Raw genomic sequence first — 22186 nt, 5'->3', positions numbered from 1 at the left:
ATAATTAGTACTGTGAATGAATAATGATGATGGCGTCAAATTAAAGTTTCATATATGTGTAGTTTTACTATTCAGGTTGTCCCACATTAAAATCCTTATCCACTTGCATTAATTTGCTTCTTAATTTCTTGCTTTTCATTCCTCTTCAATTTTTTTTTTTAATAAATTCTTCTGCAAAACATTGAAACAAACTCTGTGGCTACTAAATTGAATGGAATTCAATCTTTATTTTTTGTAATAGAGTTTACCCACCACACATGATTAATGATGAGTTTTCTGTTGTTAGCCTCCGAAATTAAGAAAAGGCTACAACGTCTATCTCACTATCTCGTGACCTGCAATGATGTATAAGCAAGAAAGCTCATTTATATTATTCACCCACTTTAAATATACATATTTATTAGGATGCCGTCCAATTTAATTAATCTTTGATGACATGATGATTCATCAGCACTTTCTCAATTCAAAAATATTATTTGTGTATTAAAATTAATCACTAAAATCAATCGTTATATATTTATATATAAATATACGTATAATTTAATTTATTTTTAATATATATTTTATATTTAATGTGTATTTTATACTAATAACTAATTTTAATATTAGTTTTGTACCAAATTATTTTCAATTATATTTCTATAAGTGCTTAGATTAAGAAGTATGTTTGCAATTGATCAGAATAAAAATGTTATACACCATCAATATTCAATCGAAGAGTATTAGGGGGCAGCAATTTTTGTAATTTGTAGCTATCAAATAGTTATCAATGATGATTTTAATGGTGTGAGATTGGTGTGAGATTTCATCCAATAGTTTACTTTTCTTTGCTGATTAAATGCTGACCAAAATTTAATAAAGTTGCTGGCCCTAGACTTTTCCTATATATAAAGTGAGCGTTTGTGAATTAAGCAAGATCATACAAAGAGACACTATAAATCAGTATATAATTATATATAGCAATATGAGTTCCAGCAATAATAATTCCCAGGAGGAGGTTTACGATGATGCTTTCACTAAAGCTTCTTCAGTAGCACTTGTTCAAGTGTTTTCTTCAGTCTTGGAGGCTGCTGTTGATATGAACTTGTTTGATATCATATCAAAGGCAGAGAGCTCGTTAGGCATGTCAGCTTCTGAGATTGCGTCTAAGATTCCAAAGCAACACAGTGAGATGGGTAGCAGACTTGAACGCATGCTGCCATCTTTGGTGGCTCATTCTCTTCTCTCTTGCTCCATTCGCACCATTAATGAAGACGGTGACACCGAAAGGGTTTATGCAGTTTCCCCTGTTGGACAATACTTTAGACGTAGTCATGATCAATCGGAAAACTCCTTGGCTGCACTCTCAGCTTTAATCTATCGAGGATATCGTCATGTTTGGTAACTCTTTCTCAAATTCTATTATTAATTTATTCAATATTAAGCATTTTTATTACATAATTACCATTTTTTTTATTGCATTTGTCTTACAGTAGTTAATATTAGTTAGCTTCTCATTTTTTTTTCCTACTAAAAATATTGCTATTGAAGAGACTATGTGTTTTTTTTGGGCGCTATTAAATGTTAAAAAAAATATCTTTTTTACTTTTTAGTATTTTTGACAAATTTTTAATAGTAAAAGTAAAAATATTAAAAAATAAAAATATATATTTTTTGAAAAGTTACAATTTAGGTAAATTTTTTTAAAAGATCTTTTTTTATTTTTTAACGTGTTTGGCAAATTTCTAGTAGTAAAAGTAAAAGCACTAGTAAAATAAAAAAAGATCTTTTTTGAGAAGCTGTAATTTACATTTTTTTTAAAAGATCTTTTTTCCTTAAAAAAAATATGTTTTTCATGTAATAAATAAACAAAAAAGTACTTTTATATTGTTATACTCAAACATAATTGATTGATAAAAAGACATTTTTACATGAGATATCCAAACATAAAATTACTTTTACTTCTCTATAAGATCTTTTAAAAAAAGATAACTCGAAAAAAGATCTTTTTTTAAAAGCTCACCCAAACAAGCCCTTAATATAGAATTTGTTTGGGTGAGTTTTTTTATAAAAGATCTTTTTTTGAGTTATCTTTTTTTAAAAGATCTTATAGAAAAATAAAAGTAATTTTATGTTTGGATATATCATACAAAAAGATCTTCTTATCTATCAATTATGTTTGGGTATAACGATATAAAAGTACTTATTTATTTATTGATTACATAAAAAACATCTTTTTTTAAGAAAAAAAGATGTAAATTACAGCTTCTCAAAAAAGATGTTTTTTTTTCTAGTGCTTTTACTTTTACTATTAGAAATTTGCCAAACACGCTAAAAAATAAAAAAAAATATTTTTTCATTGAAAAAAATCTTTTTTTATCAAAATAAATAAATAATAGCGTCCAAACAAATAATTAATAGATAAAAAAATCTTTTTACATGAGATATCTAAATATAAAATCAGTTTTACTTTTGTAAAAGATATTTTTTGAGAATGTCACCCAAACATATCTATATATGTTTCACAGTTTTTATTATAACTGAACAAATTAAAATATGTGATCTCCTTAATAAATAATGTGTATACTAAAATTAGCCCTCAAAATTAGTCATTAATATAAAATACGTGTTGGAATTCAAAATACATTAAAAATGAAATCATTCTCTGTGTATAAAACAAAAGCATCACAGTAATTAGGAGGATAATTAAATAATTTTTATTTTCTTCAAAATAGGAAAGATACAAAAGATGCAATATTGGATGCTAACAATCACAACCATTTCCAAAGAATGTATGGAAAGATGGCATTTGAATATATGGAAACAGACAGAGAGTTAGGTAACCTTTTCGGAGAAGCAATGTCTCAAGCAGGGCCTTTAGGAGTGAAATCAATCCTTGATGCATATAAAGGAGGCTTTGATGGAATATCAACGTTAGTTGATGTTGGAGGTGGATATGGACAAGTCCTCAAACAAATTCTCTTCCAATATCCATCAATTCAAAAAGCAATTAATTTTGATTTGCCTCATGTTGTGAAAAACGCACCCCCTCATCCAGGTAATTAGTTAATCCTAATAATAGGGAGACAAAAGAAAAAATAAGTTCTGACTATTTTGGCTAATTCTTTTTATTTACCAAACATTTTGGTTAGTCTATTGTTCACATTGTGTATGTTTGGACGTCATTATTTTGTTAAAAAAAAGATCTTTTTTCAATGAAAAAGATCTTTTTTTTATTTTTTAACGTATTTGGCAAATTTCTAATAGTAAAAATAAAAGCACTAGTAAAATCAAAAAAAGATCTTTTTTTAGAAACTGTAATTTACATTTTTTTAAAAGATCTTTTTTTCTTAAAAAAAAGATGTTTTTCATGTAATAAATGAACAAAAAAATACTTTTATACTGTTATACCCAAACATAATTTATAAATAAAAAAATATTTTTACATGAGATATCCAAATATAAAATTACTTTTACTTGTCTATAAGATCTTTTAAAAAAAGATAACTCAAAAAAAAAAAATTTTTTTAAAGCTCACCCAAACAAGCCCATTATAATATTCACTGATTTATTAATTATTTTATTTATACGAAGGGATAGAGCATATCGGGGGAGACATGTTTGAAAGTGTTCCAAAGGGAGACGCCATTTTGCTCAAGGTTTGTATAGCTGCAATGCAAAAGAGTCATTCAAATTTGTTTATCAATCTAACAACTTAAGTCATTATTTGATCAGCACGTATGTCATAACTGGGGAGATGAAGAATGTGTCAAGTTTTTGAGAAAGTGCTACGAAGCTTTGCCAGCAGATGGGAAGGTTATAGTTTTGGAAATTTTAGTGCCAGAAATTCCCAAGTCAACATCAAAGGATATTTATGCTGTGGACATGGATTACGGTATGTTTCTAGTTCATGGTGGAAAGGAAAGAACCGAGAAACAATATGAGAAATTATGCAAGAGGTCGGGATTTTCAAGATTTAAGGTTGCTTGCAATGATTCAAGTGCCATTGATGCAGTGATGGAGTTTTACAAATAAAAATGAATTCCCTTCTGTAACTTGTTATCCTTGTAAAATTTGGTGTAATTTGAGAAGGTGAAAATAATGAATCCAAACTAACATAGCACCTATATATATATATGGGAAATTTTATGGTGGCATTGGTTTTGGTGGCTAAGTGTGACATAAGTTTGACCAACAAATAAAATATTGACATATGGCAAGAAAATTAAATCTAAAATAAAAATGATTTTTTCTCTTGTAATTTTTTATAATTATTTTTATCAAAATAATTTCTTATAATTCTTTTCATAATTATAAAAAATAATTTCAAAAAAATAATACCAAAATAATTTTATAATTATTTTTACTAAAATAATTTTTTATAATTATTTTTATTTTTTAATTATTTTTATTATTATTATTTTTAGTAATTTCTAAAAATAACACCAAAATTATTTTTTAATTATTTTTATTTCTAAAAAATAATTTTAAAAAATTATAAGAAAGAGAGAATCATTTTAGTTTTAGATTTAATTTTTTTACCATGTGTCAATATTTTATTTGTTGATCAAATTTATGCCACCCTTAACCACAAAAATCAATGCCACCATAGAACTTTCCTATATATATATATCTTATCAGTTATGTTGCAACTTGCATTGCCTAACTAACTATGTAGAGAGAAGAAACAACAATGCACTCAAAACTATTGGGAATATATACACGTGTGTGTGTAAAATGGAAGACCTCTTAATAATAGAGAACAAGGGATCGAACAACTCATATATATAGTTTTCTTACATTTTGCTATCTTCGTCTAGATAAGCTTCCAATTTTTCACTATATTATAAATAAAAAAGTAATCTAATTGAAAAACAAAAGTATTATCTAACTTAGCTTGCATTGTATCATTTTATCCTCGTATTTCTCTTTCTGTTTTATTGTTCTTAGTTTAAATTTGATATTACTGTTCTGATAAAACTGTTCAAATCGTTTACGCTGTTTTACGTACTTCTAGTGAATGGTTTAACATGTGTTTTCATCTGTTTTTGTATATGTTTACATGTTTTGAAGTGAGTTTGCATACATATAAACTCTGTATTGTATTTTAAGTGAAATCATTTTTTGGTATATATGACCGATTTTTAGGTTTATATGTCGAAATTCGAATGTGATCCAAAAAAAAAAAAAAATAGAGGTGTATGGGACTAATATATATATATTAGTCCCATACACCTCTATTTTTTTTTATTACATGACATTATATGAGTTTAAAATGATATTTAAGTTCAAAATGCCACTAGAAGCGCATGAGTCACATTCGAATTCCGACTTCTGGTGTATCATAATAATACGTGCAACAAAACCCGACTTCTGGAAGGGATGCATTTATTAGATAAAAGGTCAACGCAGGCTCTGCCTGTTGCTTTGATGATTCATGATAATTCGTCGGATCGCACGGCCCTTGTGCCGGCGACGCATCATTCAAATTTCTGCCCTATCAACTTTCGATGGTAGGATAGTGGCCTACCATGGTGGTGACGGGTGACGGACATCTGGTGTATCATAAGGGATTTGCCTATTCTATTGATTCCTCCGGATTGGATCAAAAACAATTCTTGAGGGGGGTATTCAACTCCAGGGATGAGTCGAAAAATAAATCTTTATTGTTTCTACCTCCTCTTTTTTATGAAGAGAATGAATCTTTTTATCGAAGGCTCATAAAAAAATGGGTCCGGACCTCTTGCGGGAATGATTTGAAAGATCCAAAACAAAAAATAGTGGTATTTGCTAGCAACAACATAATGGAGGCAGTCAATCAATATAGATTGATCCGAAATCTGATTCAAATCCAATATAGCACCTATGGGTACATAAGAAATGTATTGAATCGATTCATTAAAAAGAATCGATTCGATCGCAACTTCGAACATGGAATTCAAAGGTATCAAATAGAAAATGATACTATGAATCATAGAACTATAATGAAATATACGATCAACCACCAGTTATCAAATTTGAAAAAGAGTCAGAAGAAATGGTTCGATCCTCTTATTTTGATTTCTCGAACCGAGAGATCCATGAATCGGGATCTTAATGCATGTAGATATAGATGGTCCAATGGGAGCAAGAATTTCCAGGAACATTCTCCATAGGGCCCTCTTATCTCTTCCTTCTTTGAGCTCGGATTATGCAAGAAGGGACCGAGAATCCGCAGTTTCAGCTACTATAATAGTGTATTCCATTGCTTCCCTTTCTTGTAAAGTGGTGACCACTTGAGCCACAGAGGATGCTTTTTGACCAATAGCTACATAAACACATATTACATTTTGTCCTTGTTGATTGAGAATCGTATCTGTAGCTACTGCTGTCTTACCTGTTTGTCTGTCCCTAATAATTAATTCTCGCTGACCACGCCCTATAGGGATCATTGAATCAATAGCAATAAGTCCTGTTTGAAGAGGCTCATATACGGAACGTCTCGAAATAATGCCGGGAAATATTAAATCATTCCATACTGAATGAAGATTTTATTAAGGCATATACGAATAACCCGTGGATCATACCAATCGAATTCCTTTTTTTCAATTTAGATATAAAAAAAGATGTTAGTGAAAATAGAAAATTTACTGGAAGAAAAAAAAATAGTTTTTAGATCATCAAAAAAAAAATTGGAATTCGAGTTAGAGACTCGAAATCAAGCAAAAGCGGAAGACACAAAAACGTAAGAAATCAAAGTATCTTTGTCCCCTCTCCTCTTATGAATTGATAAGAGACCTAAAGTTAGGGATTTCTCAATAGGTAATGTTGCTCCAACACCCAACCAAAGGGCTACTGCAGTACCAATAAAAAAGATGGTTGTTGATACTGGACGACGAAATGGGTTTTAGAATTTATTAACATTCTCCAAAAAGGGTACTGTTAATAATCCCGTGGGTACCGAAACCATTAAAAGAACGCCCAATAACTTATTGGGCACTGTACGAAGTATTTGAAATACAGGAAAGAAATACCATTCCGGCAATATTTCCAAAGGAGTTGCAAAAATAATAAATGTGCCACGCGACTATTGAGTGAAAAGTTTAAAATGATGAGCGAGGTAAAGAAGGCCATCGTTCGCGAATTAGGATTTGGTGGCCTCATGCACATCCCGCCAATGAATGTGCCACAAAAACTTTTAAATGAGTTGGCTAATTCCTTTAATTTGGACAAAAACAAACTGGACACAAGTCACGGTTCGTTTAAAATTAAACCGAAAACAATAGGGGCTGCCCTTGGCCTCAATGCATCAGGTAACTGATTACGGAAAACCTCTATACTTGCATTCTCTGTAATCTATTCTTTTTAATATCTTATTCTGATCTCATGTAATTAAGTAATAAATTTAGGTCTATATGAGTGATATTTGGGTATATTTTAAGTGATTTGGTGTGTAAATTATTTTCTTTTTTATAGGAGATCTATTTCCTAATAAAGTGAGTTTTAAGGATCTTTCTGAGGAAAACAAAGTCATTTTTAGAAGGTTCCAGGGGAAGACATTAAAGAATCTGACCGATGAGATGATGAATATCGGTGTTGGCAACGACCAAGATCACCTGATGTTCAAGAGGATTTTCATCCTCTATATTCAAATGGCGTTCTTGTTGCCAACTACGATAAACAAAGTATCTCCTATCCATCTAGCTCCAATTTTTCGGATGGACAACATAACGGAGGGCAACTGGAGCGCCCATGTGCTCAATTTCATCATCAAAGACATAACTAATTACCGTTTGAAAAAGAAAAATTGATTGACGACTGCCTCTATACCTTGATGATAGTCTATTTCCATCTAACAAAACACGCAGAGAAGAAGGCAGAAGCAATCCCTGGGCCTCCCTAGATTGGTGAAGGTTGTAGAAGGTTTAGAGAAGGGGGGTTGAATCTATGGCGTTCTTTTACTTTAACAAAATAACCCTTTAGTTACAAACTTTCAATCTTAATATGTTTAAACTCAGCAGCGAAAAATTTATGAAACAATTTCATTTTGTCTCATGAATATCAGAAAATAAAACAGAGAAAGGAAGAGAGAAGCTGACACTATCATGTATCCTGGTTCAGTTGCCTTGTGCAATGCAACCTACATCCAGTCTCCACCACATATACCAATTCCAAAGGATTGACACAATCCTTTCCCTCTCAAGTTCTAACCTAACTTGACTTGGTTATGCTAATACCTAACTCTTCACTCTTAGTGCTTACCCAACTAAGAAAGGGGTACCTCACAGGTACAAGATACAAGACACAATAATCAACCTAAAGAAATCTGAAATCACTCTAGGCTTTTCACTCAAGTGTATCACTCAGCCTTTTTATCACTCTTTGGCTTTTACTTGATCTCTCTCTTTATGCCTTTTCACACTCAAGAAATTACAGAAAGATATACATTAAAAATGAAAACTACAATCTGTAAAACATGAAGGAGATTGATTACTTCAACAGCCTCTATTACTATGCGATGAACCGGATTTGCTTAACTCTGATTTCGTTCCTCATTCTGGCGGAATGCTCCTTTTATAGAAAGCACTGTCCAAGTTGATGAAATCTCTCAGAGAAGACTTCTCAGAGCATGAACTTCAAACCTTGGTTCTCTCTCCTTGCATGTTGCTGAGATGCTCTCTTCCAAGTCAACCATCGAGCTTTGTGCTTCACCAACTTAGCCGTTCACTCTCTTCCATTAAACCCCAAATTTGAATTTTGGAACAGATCCCTTTTTCTTGACCGAAAGACTCAGAACAGCAAAGAAGAAAAGTTTTCAATGGCAACCCCACATCTAAACCCTTGAGATACTACTTGGTTTCCAAGAAATAATCTTGGCCTTTGATTTACAGCAGTGTGTCTCAGAAATCACTTTTTTCATATATCTCAAAATGAAGTAGCAGAGAGTTGGAGAAGGAGGGAAGAAAGTAAGATGCATGAAAAAGGAAATGAATCACCTTTAGCTTCTGACTTAGCTTGATATAGTTTGATTTGGGTGATTAGACCTCAACCTTTTATGCTTAGCCCTTCTCTATCTTTCTTCTTTGGTGAATGACTTAGGAACGAAGATCTCTCTCTCTCTCTCTTTTCTCTGAGTTTTGACCGAATTGAAAAAGGAACGTTGCTTTGGAGGCAAGCACTTGGAGAGATTAGCTTGAGAGAATTACATTGGGCTTAGGTTGGCTTTGATCCAATTGACCCAGCTGAATTTCTTGCTTTGATTTCTTTGGACTTCCTTTGTTTAGACGGCCCACCAGCAGGTTCATTTTATTCACTTAATCAGAAATAATCAAAACTAATTGGGTATTTAACCCACTAAAAAATATTTTTTGTCATCATCAAATTAATTTAGTTAATTTCTTAACTCAATAGTTAGCCATTGGAATAGAGAGCTGCTGGTTGCGAGGATCAGAGCAGAGATTGATGGTCATATGGTAACTGAACAGAATACCTTCTCTAATTTGGATGAATTTTATCTATGTAGATAGTGTAAACTAACGTTTCTACTGTTTCAGGGCATCGTCAACAAGGTGGAAGTGAAAAAGAAGTTAAACGAAATGAAAGAAAAAGAAAAAAAAAGGAAAAAAAGAAAAAGACAAAATAGACGAAGACAAGTTCATCCAAGAGTGATTCATTGGAAACTGAACTTGATTTTTCCTTTGAGTCTGAGTCTGAACAAGACTCAGAGAAAGCAACAAAAAGAAGAAAACCACCCACCGAGACAGCTAAAAAGTAAATAATATTTTTGGGTGTATTTTGTCATTTTTAAGGTATTTTTTGCTAATGATTCTTTACCCTCTAGAATGGTATCCAGAAAAAGGAAGCAGATAGATTCCACTTCAGAAAGTGCAAGTGAATCCGATGATAAGTAAGATTCTGAAATTATCATTACATCTCTTTCTTTTCTGTTTGTTATCAAAATTTGATATATTAACAGATTGTTTCTTATTTAATTTCAGAAGTGAAGAATCTTCACTAATAATAAAACAAAAATCAAAGAAAAAAACTCAGACTCCAGCCAAAAAGTATCCACTGCTTTCAAGAGTATTTTATCAACAATTTTGTTGTGTTTGTCTGATTCATACTTTTTTATTCCGAGGACACAATCCAAAAAAAGAAAGCACATTGTTGAGGATTCGTCTTCTAAAGAACAAGTTCAATCCCATGATGTGTAAGATACTTTGTAAAACTATCTTACCCTTTATCATCGAAATTATATTTGTTAACATGTTCTTTTGCATGTACTTTCAGAACTGATATTAGAACTGAAGAAATAGAAAAATTCTTAAGAGAATAAAAAAAGAAGAAAACCAATGAAAAGGCTACTGTACAGGGGTATGTTGAATTTGGGTGTATATTACCAATTTTAAGGTGTTTTGGTTGCTGATAATTGTTCTTGCTTTCCCAGGATGAAGGAAGCTAGGCTCCTATCGACGGAAGGTCACTATGACTCATCCGAAACGTAAGATCCTTTATTTGATAGAATTTTGAGATCCTGATTTAATTAAATAGTATTTTTACTGAACGATGTTTATTCTATGCTTAGAATGCCGGAGGTGAACTTAGGAAGCGAGAATGATCCTTTGTTTCAAGCACAAACCGGTCAAAGCAGCGTAAACAAACCCACAGATAACATGTAATTTTTGTTTCTAATACCGGTTGTTTAATTCTTTTTTTACCATATGCTTCTATATATATATATAAGCACTTTCATGTTTTATTTAAGAAAAAAAAGGCGGGAAAAAAAAAAGAAAAATTTGCAACTACGTAAGTTCTCAAAAAACAGAGCCTATGTTTTTTTTTTCAATTCTTCAAGTGTATTTTGACATTATTTGGGTGGATTTCAGGTTGAGTCTGGAAGAGGAATCGGTCAGTGACCCAACTCAACAGAAGATGATTGTTGTTCGGATGGAGACACATTCACAATCTGAATCGCTTGATATGTGAGTTTTACAACTAAATTTCAACCTTCTATGTTTAGAGTTCCAATTCAAGTATGCATGCCTCTGTCCCAGACAACAGCAGCAAGCCCTGTGCCACCAGTTGAACCATTCCCCCAAAGTCCCCGAGCGAGAAAATTAGTGAAGAAACAACTAAGTGGTGAGGAATAATATTCGGGTGTATTTAGTTATTATTTGGGTATATTGTTTTCTTATTTGGGTGTATCTCTTCAGAATTGAGCTGTAATTTGTTTTTTTATAATTTGAATCCTTTTTTCTAACCCTACAGCACTCCGAACCCCAGAAACCTGCTGAAAGTACACCAACAGTGCCACCAGCTCCATCTAAAATATAAGTTCTACACAATATAACTCTCTTTCGATAACATTCATCTATTCTTATTCTTATAATATCATATATGTCAACAAGCAGTAATCCACCCCCCTAAAGCCACTGCTGCATTAATGATGATCGCCAACACAGCATCCTATGTACCAAAACAATTTTCGGCACCGTCATTCAGCCTCAGCTTCACTGATTAAAGTCAAGAAGAAACATTGACTCAAAGGGGCAACCAGGATCTCAGAAGGGAAAAAGTTTTGAGACACCTATACTAATTGAAGAATTAGAAGAGCTGGTGGAAAAAATTGCAAGCGCTGGGGTTAAGGCAGCAATGGACTTTGCAGAGGATAAAAGTCCCCCGCTCAAAAAGCAGCCGGCTGACCAAATTTTTGAAAAGTTTGAAACTCCTTCAAGGAGGAAGGAATTGTCGGCTAAGATGAAAGAGAAGTGCTACCTTTGGGCCACACGTGTAAAGGCATACAAGGATGGAAGTACTAATGAGTATGACTCAGTGTGCACCCTCAATGCCCAACAACCATTGATACTGTCAAAAATCCACTTTGCATCTCTAGCAGCTAGCAAATATTTCAAAGCTGAGGTAAAATTAGGATAAGATTAATGATTTCATTATGATATGTGACTGCAATGTTGATTGATGTGATTAATTTGGGTTTTTTTTCTAGATTGTCAATGCTATGTGTTCGATTCTGAACAGACAAAATATTAAAAGATTTGAAAAAGAAATTTACTGTCTCTCCCCTAATATTGTGGTAAGGTGTATTGGACTCAATTTTGGGTGTATTGTGTAATGTTTTGGGTGTATTAAATATTTCTTAGTGTTTCACAAATGCTGCAGAACATGACTATTGGGAATCATGAGGGTGGCGAGTTCCTACAGCCAAAATATAAAAAAAACCATTTATGATTGAGGACTACAAAATGTTTATACTTTTTTTGGACCTTAAAAAATTAGCATCCCATCCATATGTAAGTTTTCATTTCTAAAAATTCTAATCACAATTCTTTGGTTATGTGCCAATTAAACCAAAATAAACCAAATAGAACTAGGTAACAAAAAGACAACAAATAAACCAAAATAACACAAGATAGTTCCCAAGTCATCTCCGGCATTGCCATCAACAACAAAAGGGATCCACACCTCTCCACTCGTTGCAGCTAAGCAAGGTCAAGTTAATAATTTCTTTTACACATTTGCTTTTATTCTGAAAAATCTATCTATTCCTTTCTAGTCAAATGTTCCAAATAATTGCATAGAAACATATCAACCACTATTTTCGATCCTCCTTCCTACGCGGTTCTTCTGTCCAGCTAAGAAAATGTTCCTCTATCGAACCTGGAAAAGTCCACTGCCAGCCAAACACAGCTATCCACTCACTCCACACCCGCCAAGAAAACTCAGCCAAGAAACAAGTGATGGACCCGTTCAACATCCTTGTTACATAAAATGCACCCATTATCTTCCTGACTAATAATCCCGAACCGGCTCAATCTTTTCTTAGTATTCACCCTTTCTATCAAGACAAACCAAGTAAACAGCTCCACTCTTGGGGGGACTAGGCCTTTCCAGATGGTCTTAGTGAAGTTATAACTGGATATATCCTCTAACAATAATTTCACCTGCAATACCTACACAAAAGAGTTAGTCAAAAAAACACCTTGCCTATCATATTTCCATACAACTCTATCCTCTCTGTTATTTACTAACTTCACAGGTCGCAAAGCCTCATGTAACTGACCCAGGAGGTCCAACTCCCACTGAAAAAGCTCTATTCTCGATTGAAAATTCCAAATCCACTCTAACCCATGCCAAAACCCACAATCCCCTATAACCGATCCACATTGGTTTGAAATAGAGAACAGTCTAGGGAACCGATCTTTCAATGATCCACAATGTAGCCATACATCCTCCCAAAAATGAGTCCACCTCCCATCACCAACCTCCATGGACAACCCTGTAATCATCTTATTCCTTATATGTTCCTCCATGATTTGGATCTGGCAAATGTCTTTCCATGGGCCTCCTCTAGTAGTTAACACTTGAGTAGATAGAAGCTCATTTGGATTTAGATTATTACAGGAGCAGACGACCTTCTTCCACAACGGGCACTCTTCCTTTGCAAACCACCACCACCACTAGAACAAGAGTGCAGTGTTACAAACCATAGAGTCGCCCACTCCCACCCCCGCAAAGCTTCTTAGGAGCCTGCACCACATCCCACTTCACTAATGCTATACTGTTTCTTCCATCCTACTTACTCCATAGGAATTTTCTCTGCAAAGAGATCAACTTCTCAGCCACAGTCTTTGCCATCTTATATAAGCTCAAATAATACACTGGCAAGCTATTCAACACTGATTTTATAAGTACCAACTTTCCAGCCTTATTTAACACCTTAACTTTTCACAGGTTGAGTTTCTCCTCCACCTTGTCAATAATAGGCTTCCAGGTCTTGACTAACCTCGGATTCGCTCCTAAGGGAACTCTAAAGTATTTAAAAGGTAGGGTACCTTCCTTACAACCTAACAAGCTACACATGCGGTGAACCCATTGCCCTTCACAATTGATTGGTATCAAGCTTGACTTGTCAAAATTTATACTTAACCCTGACATCAATTAAAAGCAACGCAGAAGTCGCTTGTAATTCTTTAAAGTCTCCTCTTCTGGTGAGCAAAATAGAATAGTGTCATTCGTGAATTGAAGATGTGATAACTCTATACTATCTCTTCCAACCACCAAAGGTGATATACGCCCGTTTCTGACTGCCTCTCCAACCATTCTATGCAGAACATCTACAACCAGCACAAACAAAAAAGGAGATAATGGGTCCTCTTGTCTCAAACCCCTTTCCAACTTGAATGGCCTAGATGGCGAGCCATTTATCAATATCAACATAGATGTGGTGGTCGCACACTCCATTACCCATGCCCTCCACCTACTTCCAAACCCCATCTTTTGCAGCACAATGTCTACAAAACTCCACTTAACTCTATCATATGCTTTCTGAAAATCTAGCTTGATAATTGCTGCCTCCATTTTCCTTGGTTTAAGCCAGTGAACAGTTTCATATGCAATGAGAGCCTCGTCATGTATTTTCCTTCCTTTCACAAATACACTCTGAGTCTCTCCTACTAACTCTGGCATGACTGATCTCATCCTCCTAACTAGCACCTTGGAGATAACCTTATACACACACACACCCAACCATACTAATTGGCCTTAGGTCTTTGATCTCCTTCGCACCAATGAATTTAGGTGCTAAACTCACCCAAGTGATATTAGTGTCTGCCGATAACCTGGACGTCTGAAAGAACCCCATCACAGTTGCCGTGAACTCAGCTCCAATCTCATCCTAGCACCTCTTGATAAAATTCATATTATACCCATCACAACCTGGCGCCTTAAATGACTCACAATCCCAAACCGCCTCTCTAATCTCCTCAGCCGATGGCAATGCCTCCAAATTCACAGAATCAACTTCATCTATCCTCTCCACCAGACCATCTCTAAAACCCACCAACGGAGACATGTCCTGATGATACAACTCCTTATAGAACTCTCTAATAGTTATTTTAATTCTGTCTTGATTCCTTACGAGTTGGCCATCAACTACCAGAGTGTCAATCCTATTATTCCTCCTTCTTGCTGAAGCTATATTGTGAAAGTATCTCGTATTTTTGTCTATATCCGTCGCCTGTCGAGACCGTGATATCTGTTTTCAGTGTACTTCTTTTCTCACATACCACTTCTCACAACAAGTAACTAATGCCTTTCTTCTTGTCTCTATCGTGCTACTATACACTTCACTACCCACCATATCATCAATCATCTTTATCTCCTCCTCAAACTTTAAAATCTTTTTTTTTTTTAATAAATTCTGCAAAACATTCAAACAAACTCTATGGCTACTGAACATGGAATTCAATCTTTTTTTTTTAATAAATTCTGCAAAACATTCAAACAAACTCTATGGCTACTGAACATGGAATTCAATCTTTATTTTTTGTAATGTAACATAGAGTTTACCCACCACCACACATGATTAATGATGAAGATCGATAGATGAGTTTTCTGTTGTTAGCCTCCAAAATTAAGAAAAGGCTACAATGTGTATCTCACTATCTCGTGACTTGCAATGATGTATAAGCAAGAAAGCTCATTTATATTATTCACCCACTTTAGATATACATATTTATTAGGATGCCGTCCAATTTAATTAATCTTTGATGACATGATTATTCATCAGCACTTTTTTTAATTCAAAAATATTATTTGTGTATTAAAATTAATTACTAAAATTAATTATTATATATTTATCGATCACATACTTAGTACGCATTTTAATTCAAAACAAAAATATAACCGCTTTGTGAATATGTCAATATCACTTACAAAAACCAAAAATACCATCTAAGCTGAGGCCATCATCATAATCACAATTGACCATTCATCATAATTATACTTATCATACTTAATCAGTAAGTCTTTCAGCGGACAAAGCACAATAAAATTCACTTGAGACACTTGTCACCCGCTATTGTTGTGATATATGAGTTAATTTATTTTTAATATGTATTTATTATTTAACGTGTATTTTATACTAATAATTGATTTTAATATTAATTTTGCATCAAAGTATTCTCAATTAATTCTCAATAATCAACGCACATAAATAATATGGACAACCACGAATACGCATTGCATTTGGACCTAACAACACGGATAAATGAATGCTTCAAACTTTCAACTTTATGTATTTTAAAATAGAAAAAGTATAGGTAGACAATAAGAATATTAAATAATATGAATAATAGATATATTAGATATTTAATTTAATAGGTATGTAGATGATTATGTTCATTATTTTTAATTAGATGGTTATTTTTTTTATTCGATTTGCTCATACACAGTTAATAATGGCTGAATATTTAATTCACTAAGTGTGCATATAGTTATCCTAATGTTAAAGTTTATGAGATAATTTGAAAGTAAAGAATTTTTTTACTAAGTCAATTCTATAATCCATTATTCACATTATTTAAAAAAATTATTGTCTACTAACAAAGTAACAAAATCCTTTAAAATATAACGTGTGACATGCCTCAAATTTTGTATATTAACTTATGTATAAAAAAATAATTAAATTAAATATATATTAAAATTAATTATTAATATAAAATTTATAATAAAATATAAAATATATATTAAAAATAAATTAAATATTATATTTATTTATATATAAATAAATAATATTTGGTGATTGATCTTAACATTAATTGTTTTTTAAGGACTTAGTAAATATATAATCTTTAGTTATTATTATTTATTTTTTTTAAATCTTTTAGTTTAACAAAAAAGAAATAAATTCGCAAAAAATTTAAATTTTTATTTTCGTAAACAATTGTTTAATTACTAATATAATTGATAACAAGTGAGGAAAAAATATGTGGAAAATTTTGTTTTTTATATGACAAAAGAAAAGATGTACACATTTTTTTTCAATATCTACAAACATTATTAGTTGTTGATAAAGAGGAGTGTTAGGACCAGCACTTTTATTAAATTTTGATCAGCACTTAACCATTAAAAAAAATGGAATGATTCTACACCATTAAAAACAATATTGATGGCTAAAAACCACAAAATCTGCTGGTCTCCGAGACTTTCTCGTTGATAAATATTTCTAGCTTGTAGGCTAGTTCGGAATATGCTTATAATATGGTCGGATGCTATATATAGTGAGCGTTAGTCAATTAAGCAAGATCATACAAAGATACACTATAAATCAGTATATAATTATATATAGCAATATGAGTTCCAGCAATAATAATTCCCAGAAGGAGGTTTACCATGATGATTTCACTAAAGCAGCTTCATTAGCATTTGCTCAAGTGTTTTCTTCAATCTTGGAGGCTGCTATTGATATGAACTTGTTTGATATCATATCAAAGGCAGAGAGTTCGTTAGGCATGTCTGCTTCTGAGATTGCATCTAAGATTCCAAAGCAACACAGTGAGATGGGTAGCAGACTTGAACGCATGCTGCCATCTTTGGTGGCTCGTTCTCTTCTCTCTTGCTCCATTCGCACCATTAATGAAGACGGTGACACTGAGAGGGTTTATGCAGTTTCCCCTGTTGGACAATACTTCAGACCTAGTCATGATCAATCGGAAAACTCCTTGGCTGCAATGTCAACTTTATTCTATCGAGGATATCGTCATGTTTGGTAACCATGAAACTTGAATACATTACTTAGCTTTAAGTTATTATTTACTTTATTCACAGTTCTTATAACTGAACAAATTAAATTGTGTGTATAAATAGGAAAGATACGAAAGATGCAATATTGGATGCTAACAATCACAACCATTTCCAAAGAATGTATGGAAAGATGGCATTTGAATATATGGAAACAGACAGAGAGTTATGTAACCTTTTCGGAGAAGCAATGTCTCAAGTAGGGCCTTTAGGAGTGAAATCAATCCTTGATGCATATAAAGGTGGCTTTGATGGAATATCAACGTTAGTTGATGTAGGAGGTGGATATGGACAAGTCCTCAAACAAATTCTCTTCCAATATCCATCAATTCAAAAAGCAATTAATTTTGATTTGCCTCATGTTGTGAAAAACGCACCCCCTCATCCAGGTAATGTCCACATTATTATATGGGAAAGTACGAAGAGCCAATGGAATATTTGTACAATCTGTACATTTAGGGAGTATTAGAGATATAACAATTAGCGTTAACTTTTCCCGTCAGCTGAAGTTTTTGGGATTAGTGGTATCATGACATGGTATTAGAGCGCTAGATCCGAAAGGTCGAAAGTTCGATCCTTGGTGAACCCCAAAATCAGTTTAAGCCTTTGGGAAGATATTTATTATTCCTAATACTCGGATGGTTATTCTAGATAGTATGGGAGATGTTCATTTTGTAACTCAATAGCCCATTGTACACATTATACAAATAGTCTATTGTCTTCCTAGTGGGACTCTTATTATATTCACTAATTTATTTGATCTCATGTAATTATTTTATTTTGCACATGAAGGGATAGAGCATATCGGGGGAGACATGTTTGAAAGTGTTCCAAAAGGTGATGCCATTTTGATCAAGGTTTGTAGCTGCAAAAGAATCATTCAAATTAAATTTCTTTATCAATCTATCCATTAAAATAATTCATTATTTGAACAGCATGTATGTCATAACTGGGGAGATGAAGAATGTGTGAAGTTTTTGAGAAAGTGCCACGAAGCTTTGCCAGCGGATGGGAAGGTTATAGTTTTGGAAATTTTGGTGCCAGAAATTCCCAAGTCGACATCAAAGGATATTTGTGCTGTGGACATGGATTACAGTATGTTTCTAGTTCATGGTGGAAAGGAAAGAACCGAGAAACAATATGAGAAATTATGCAAGAGGTCAGGATTTTCCAGATTTAAGGTTGCTTGCAATGATTCAAGTGCCATTGATGCAGTGATGGAGTTTTACAAATAAAAATGAATTCCCTTCTGTAACTTGTTATCCTTGTAAATTTTGGTGTAATTTGAGAAGGTGAAAATAATGAATCCAAACTAACATATAGCTTATCAGTTATGTTACAACTTGCATTGCCTAACCACCTACCTACCTAACTAACTACCTAACTAACTAACAAACTAACTAAAAAGTAACCATTAGTGAGTCCCCTCTTGGCTCTTGCTATTTCATTCATTTGCCCTTGAACTAAAACTATGCAATTGGATTCTTTCGCTTTTTTCTCTTAATTCATAATGTTAAGTGTCTTTTATTATACTTGTGCTGTGGATCTCCATTTTGTCATGTTTCTAGTTCATGATGGGAAGGAAAGAACTGAGAAACAATTTGTGAAATTATGCAAAACCTCAGGATAAAAAAGTAGTCTAATTAAAAAGAAAAGTATTATCTAACTTAGCTTGCATTGTATGTATCATTAGATTTATGTTAGGACAATGTATAATAAACACTATTTAAACTCCCTTAATCTAAATCTAACTTCCAATGTAAAAGTGTGGCTTGGGTTACTTTGGAAATGAAATGAAATATATATATAAGTAGAAGTGGAACTTGTAAAGATTAACTTTTTTTGACAAAATGAATCTAAAGAAATATTTTAGCCTCTTAAAGGTTGATTTTGTCAGACAAAATTTATAAAATATAAGAATGCATATTCTAAAAAAGTTTCTAAAAATCATTATATTTTAACGCAATTTTATACGAGTTTGTATAAAAAATTAAGATATTTTAATCTTTTAAATTCGATGATTTTATACTTAAATAGTCTAAGAATCAAATTTTACCATAATTTTCATCTCTAACTTGTGTCTTCACTTTTCACTGAGGGAGAGAGAGAGAGAGAATAGCGATGGCTCGTTCGATCTCGCAAGAAGCGTTCGACGAGCTGGTCAGAGAGAACATTGACGACCTCGGAATGGAGCCTTCGGAGGCCCTCCAAGACGCCATCCACACCCTCTCTCTCCAAGGCGTCAACCTCTCCGGTCTCTCTCTCTCTCTCTCTTCTCATGTCGTTTCTCATTTCCCGCTGTCGTTTTGCCTTCTTACCTTTTTTTTTGTAGGTATTGTGACTTGCCTTCCGGGAGAGACAAGTCCCGTCATCCGGTGCCTCGATAAGCTCAAGCAGCAGCTGCCTTCTCAGCTTCGCGATCCGGTAGACGACGTCGTTTGGACTGACATCGCGGTGTCGTTTGATGAGCTTAGAGCATTGTGCTCTCAAGACAAAGCCAATGCTGCTATTGCCACTAAGAATGGTGCGGTGGAGTTGCTTTGCTCTCTTTCTTCTAAGATTCCCGCTGCTACTTCTCAAGCGCCGCTTCTTTCGGCTTTCAATGCTTTGGCATCTTTGCTTCATGGTGAGGATCACTTGATGTTCTTGATGCTTCTTCGGTTTCTTGTTTTCTGTTTCCAAAGAAGTTGAAATTTTAATTCATTGTCTGAGGAAATCTGTTCATGCTCTGCTTTGATGTAAATCTTTAGTAGCCGATCCAAAAGTTGGCTAAAACAGAATGGTTCTGTTTGTGTGAGACAGTGATTTATAGGCAATGTAGAACTTGGTTGTATAGTTGTGATTTATTGTTTTGAGGAACTCAGTACCTACACTTAAAATGGTTCAGATTTTATATATACTAAGAATAAGAATTGGTTATGTATGACGATGATTTCATGATTCAAGCAGGATGATTGAATGAGGCTGATGAGTTGTTCAAATGGTTGTTGACTAATTGCTTCCTCTTTAATAATTTTTCATTTTCCATTCCCAAAAATGCGAAATTTTCTTAATTGAAGTTGTTACAATTTTCATTTCCATTTGTCAAAGCAAAATTTTCTTGGGTGTTGTATCTTGTTTTAACAAAAGTATCATGTCATAGTATTATCTGAAATTTCAATTTAAGTCTTAGAAAGTTCTGGCCTTAGTATTGTATTTGATTTTTTAAATTACTGATCCTCAAATTCAATATATATTGCTTATATCATGCTTCTTTCTACCATAAATTGTATGCCCTTGTTACTGCAGATGTTCAAAGTACAGGAACATTTAAGATCAGCAACGGACCAAGGATGATAATTGGTTTCCTAAATGATAACAAGCAAAATATAGATGTCTTAAATAGTGGATTTGGCGTTGTGGCTTCAGCAGCAACTGGTGATGAGATTCTCAAGGAATCATTCATGGAGTTGAAAGTTGATGAGCTAATCATGGAGATAATGTCCATACATAAGAATGCTGGCATTCAAAATTTATATGATGCTATTCGTGTATTGTTAACACCCGATGATAGTCGAGTTGTAGCTTCACAAGTAAGTTTCCCCTGAATATGTATATGTTCAGGGTTGAAGAAATAGTGTCACGCATAGATACAAGAAGAAATATATACGCACTTAGAAAAATAATTTGGTGACTAGTGACTAGTGATTAGTGATTAATGAATAGGGATTCTTCATTTATGCTAACTTCAGGTTTTGCATTATGCTATATCATGACTTAAAGTATCTATTATATTCCATTTTCAGGTCTATGGTTATGCAAGAAAATTTGCAAAGATTGGTATTGCAGAAGCTCTTGTGGATTCTCTGCGTGCAGGACTCAGCTCCCCTGACCTAGTTTCAGCATGCATCACTTTGAAGGCCATTGCTGTAAATGTAAGTGTATTAAATCTAATCCTATATTAGCTATGAAATATTGATGTTGTTTGAAAAACTAATGGAAAAACCACTATTAGATCATAGTAATTCAGTTGGGTGATTTTAGGTGATATTTGTGGGTGACTGGTCCTACAAAATTGTCATAATTATCCTTGATAGTCTCAACATTCCCATTGAAAGCCCATAATCTTTTTATGTATGCTGTCTATGCATATGAATATGAATGTATGATTCCAAGGGTCTGAGTTGCTGCAATCTTATTTTATTTGTTTTTTTTTTTTGGCATCCCTTTTTTGTGAATTGTTATAAAGAAGATTTCACTTGAGCTTATGGGAGGATTTCCCTTCACACCTATAAGATTGGTTATGTTGTATGATAATAAGCTATCTATAGATTTGATTTTGATTCATTATATTTATATAGTTTTTCACTATTTGGAGTTGCTATGTTGTTATAGACAGTAGGCTGTCTAACATCTTCAAATTGAGACACAATTGTGCATTCTATTGTGCTGCTTTTGTTGAGTATTTATATTCTACGTTGCAGGATGAAATATGTAAATCCATTTCTGAAATAGGTGGTATTGATACAATACTCAGATGTATAGAGGACAGTGGTGAGCAAGGCAACAAAGCTGTGGCCAAAGTGTGTTGCTCATTACTTTCGAAGGTATGAGTTGAAACCATTTCTCCTCAAAGGCACCTTTTGTTGTG

At 33.3% G+C, this 22186-nt stretch overlaps 3 protein-coding genes across 4 annotated transcripts in view; all 3 read left to right on the top strand.

Moving 5' to 3' along the window:
• Positions 1-4110, top strand: part of LOC107622472 (isoliquiritigenin 2'-O-methyltransferase) — a 6726-nt gene extending 2616 nt beyond the window's left edge. Inside the window, exons 1-4 of one of the 2 annotated variants that reach the window (XM_016324378.2) lie at positions 908-1380; positions 2715-3037; positions 3574-3638; positions 3715-4014. In XM_016324378.2, the coding sequence (XP_016179864.1) occupies positions 965-1380; positions 2715-3037; positions 3574-3638; positions 3715-4014 (1104 nt within the window). In that variant the 5' untranslated portion in view covers positions 908-964. Of the gene's footprint in view, positions 1-907; positions 1381-2714; positions 3038-3573; positions 3639-3714 lie in introns of those variants that run through there. The other variant, XM_016324379.2, reaches the window with a different exon arrangement.
• Positions 17094-18890, top strand: LOC107622473 (isoliquiritigenin 2'-O-methyltransferase). Its single transcript, XM_016324380.2, has 4 exons — positions 17094-17524; positions 17623-17945; positions 18349-18413; positions 18492-18890. The coding sequence occupies exons 1-4, from the start codon at positions 17109-17111 to the stop codon at positions 18789-18791; spliced, it is 1104 nt and encodes a 367-aa protein (XP_016179866.1). The 5' UTR covers positions 17094-17108; the 3' UTR covers positions 18792-18890.
• LOC107622468 (armadillo repeat-containing protein 6) overlaps positions 19595-22186 on the top strand; it is a 5128-nt gene continuing 2536 nt past the window's right edge. Inside the window, exons 1-5 of the mRNA XM_016324372.2 lie at positions 19595-19810; positions 19889-20182; positions 20845-21128; positions 21342-21470; positions 22020-22142. Of these exons, the coding sequence (XP_016179858.1) occupies positions 19678-19810; positions 19889-20182; positions 20845-21128; positions 21342-21470; positions 22020-22142 (963 nt within the window). The 5' untranslated portion in view covers positions 19595-19677. The remainder of the gene's footprint in view (positions 19811-19888; positions 20183-20844; positions 21129-21341; positions 21471-22019; positions 22143-22186) is intronic.

This window comes from Arachis ipaensis, chromosome B10, assembly GCF_000816755.2.
Source record: "Arachis ipaensis cultivar K30076 chromosome B10, Araip1.1, whole genome shotgun sequence".
In the NCBI taxonomy this organism is placed as follows: domain Eukaryota; kingdom Viridiplantae; phylum Streptophyta; class Magnoliopsida; order Fabales; family Fabaceae; genus Arachis; species Arachis ipaensis.
This window is presented reverse-complemented; position numbering and strand designations above follow the sequence as displayed.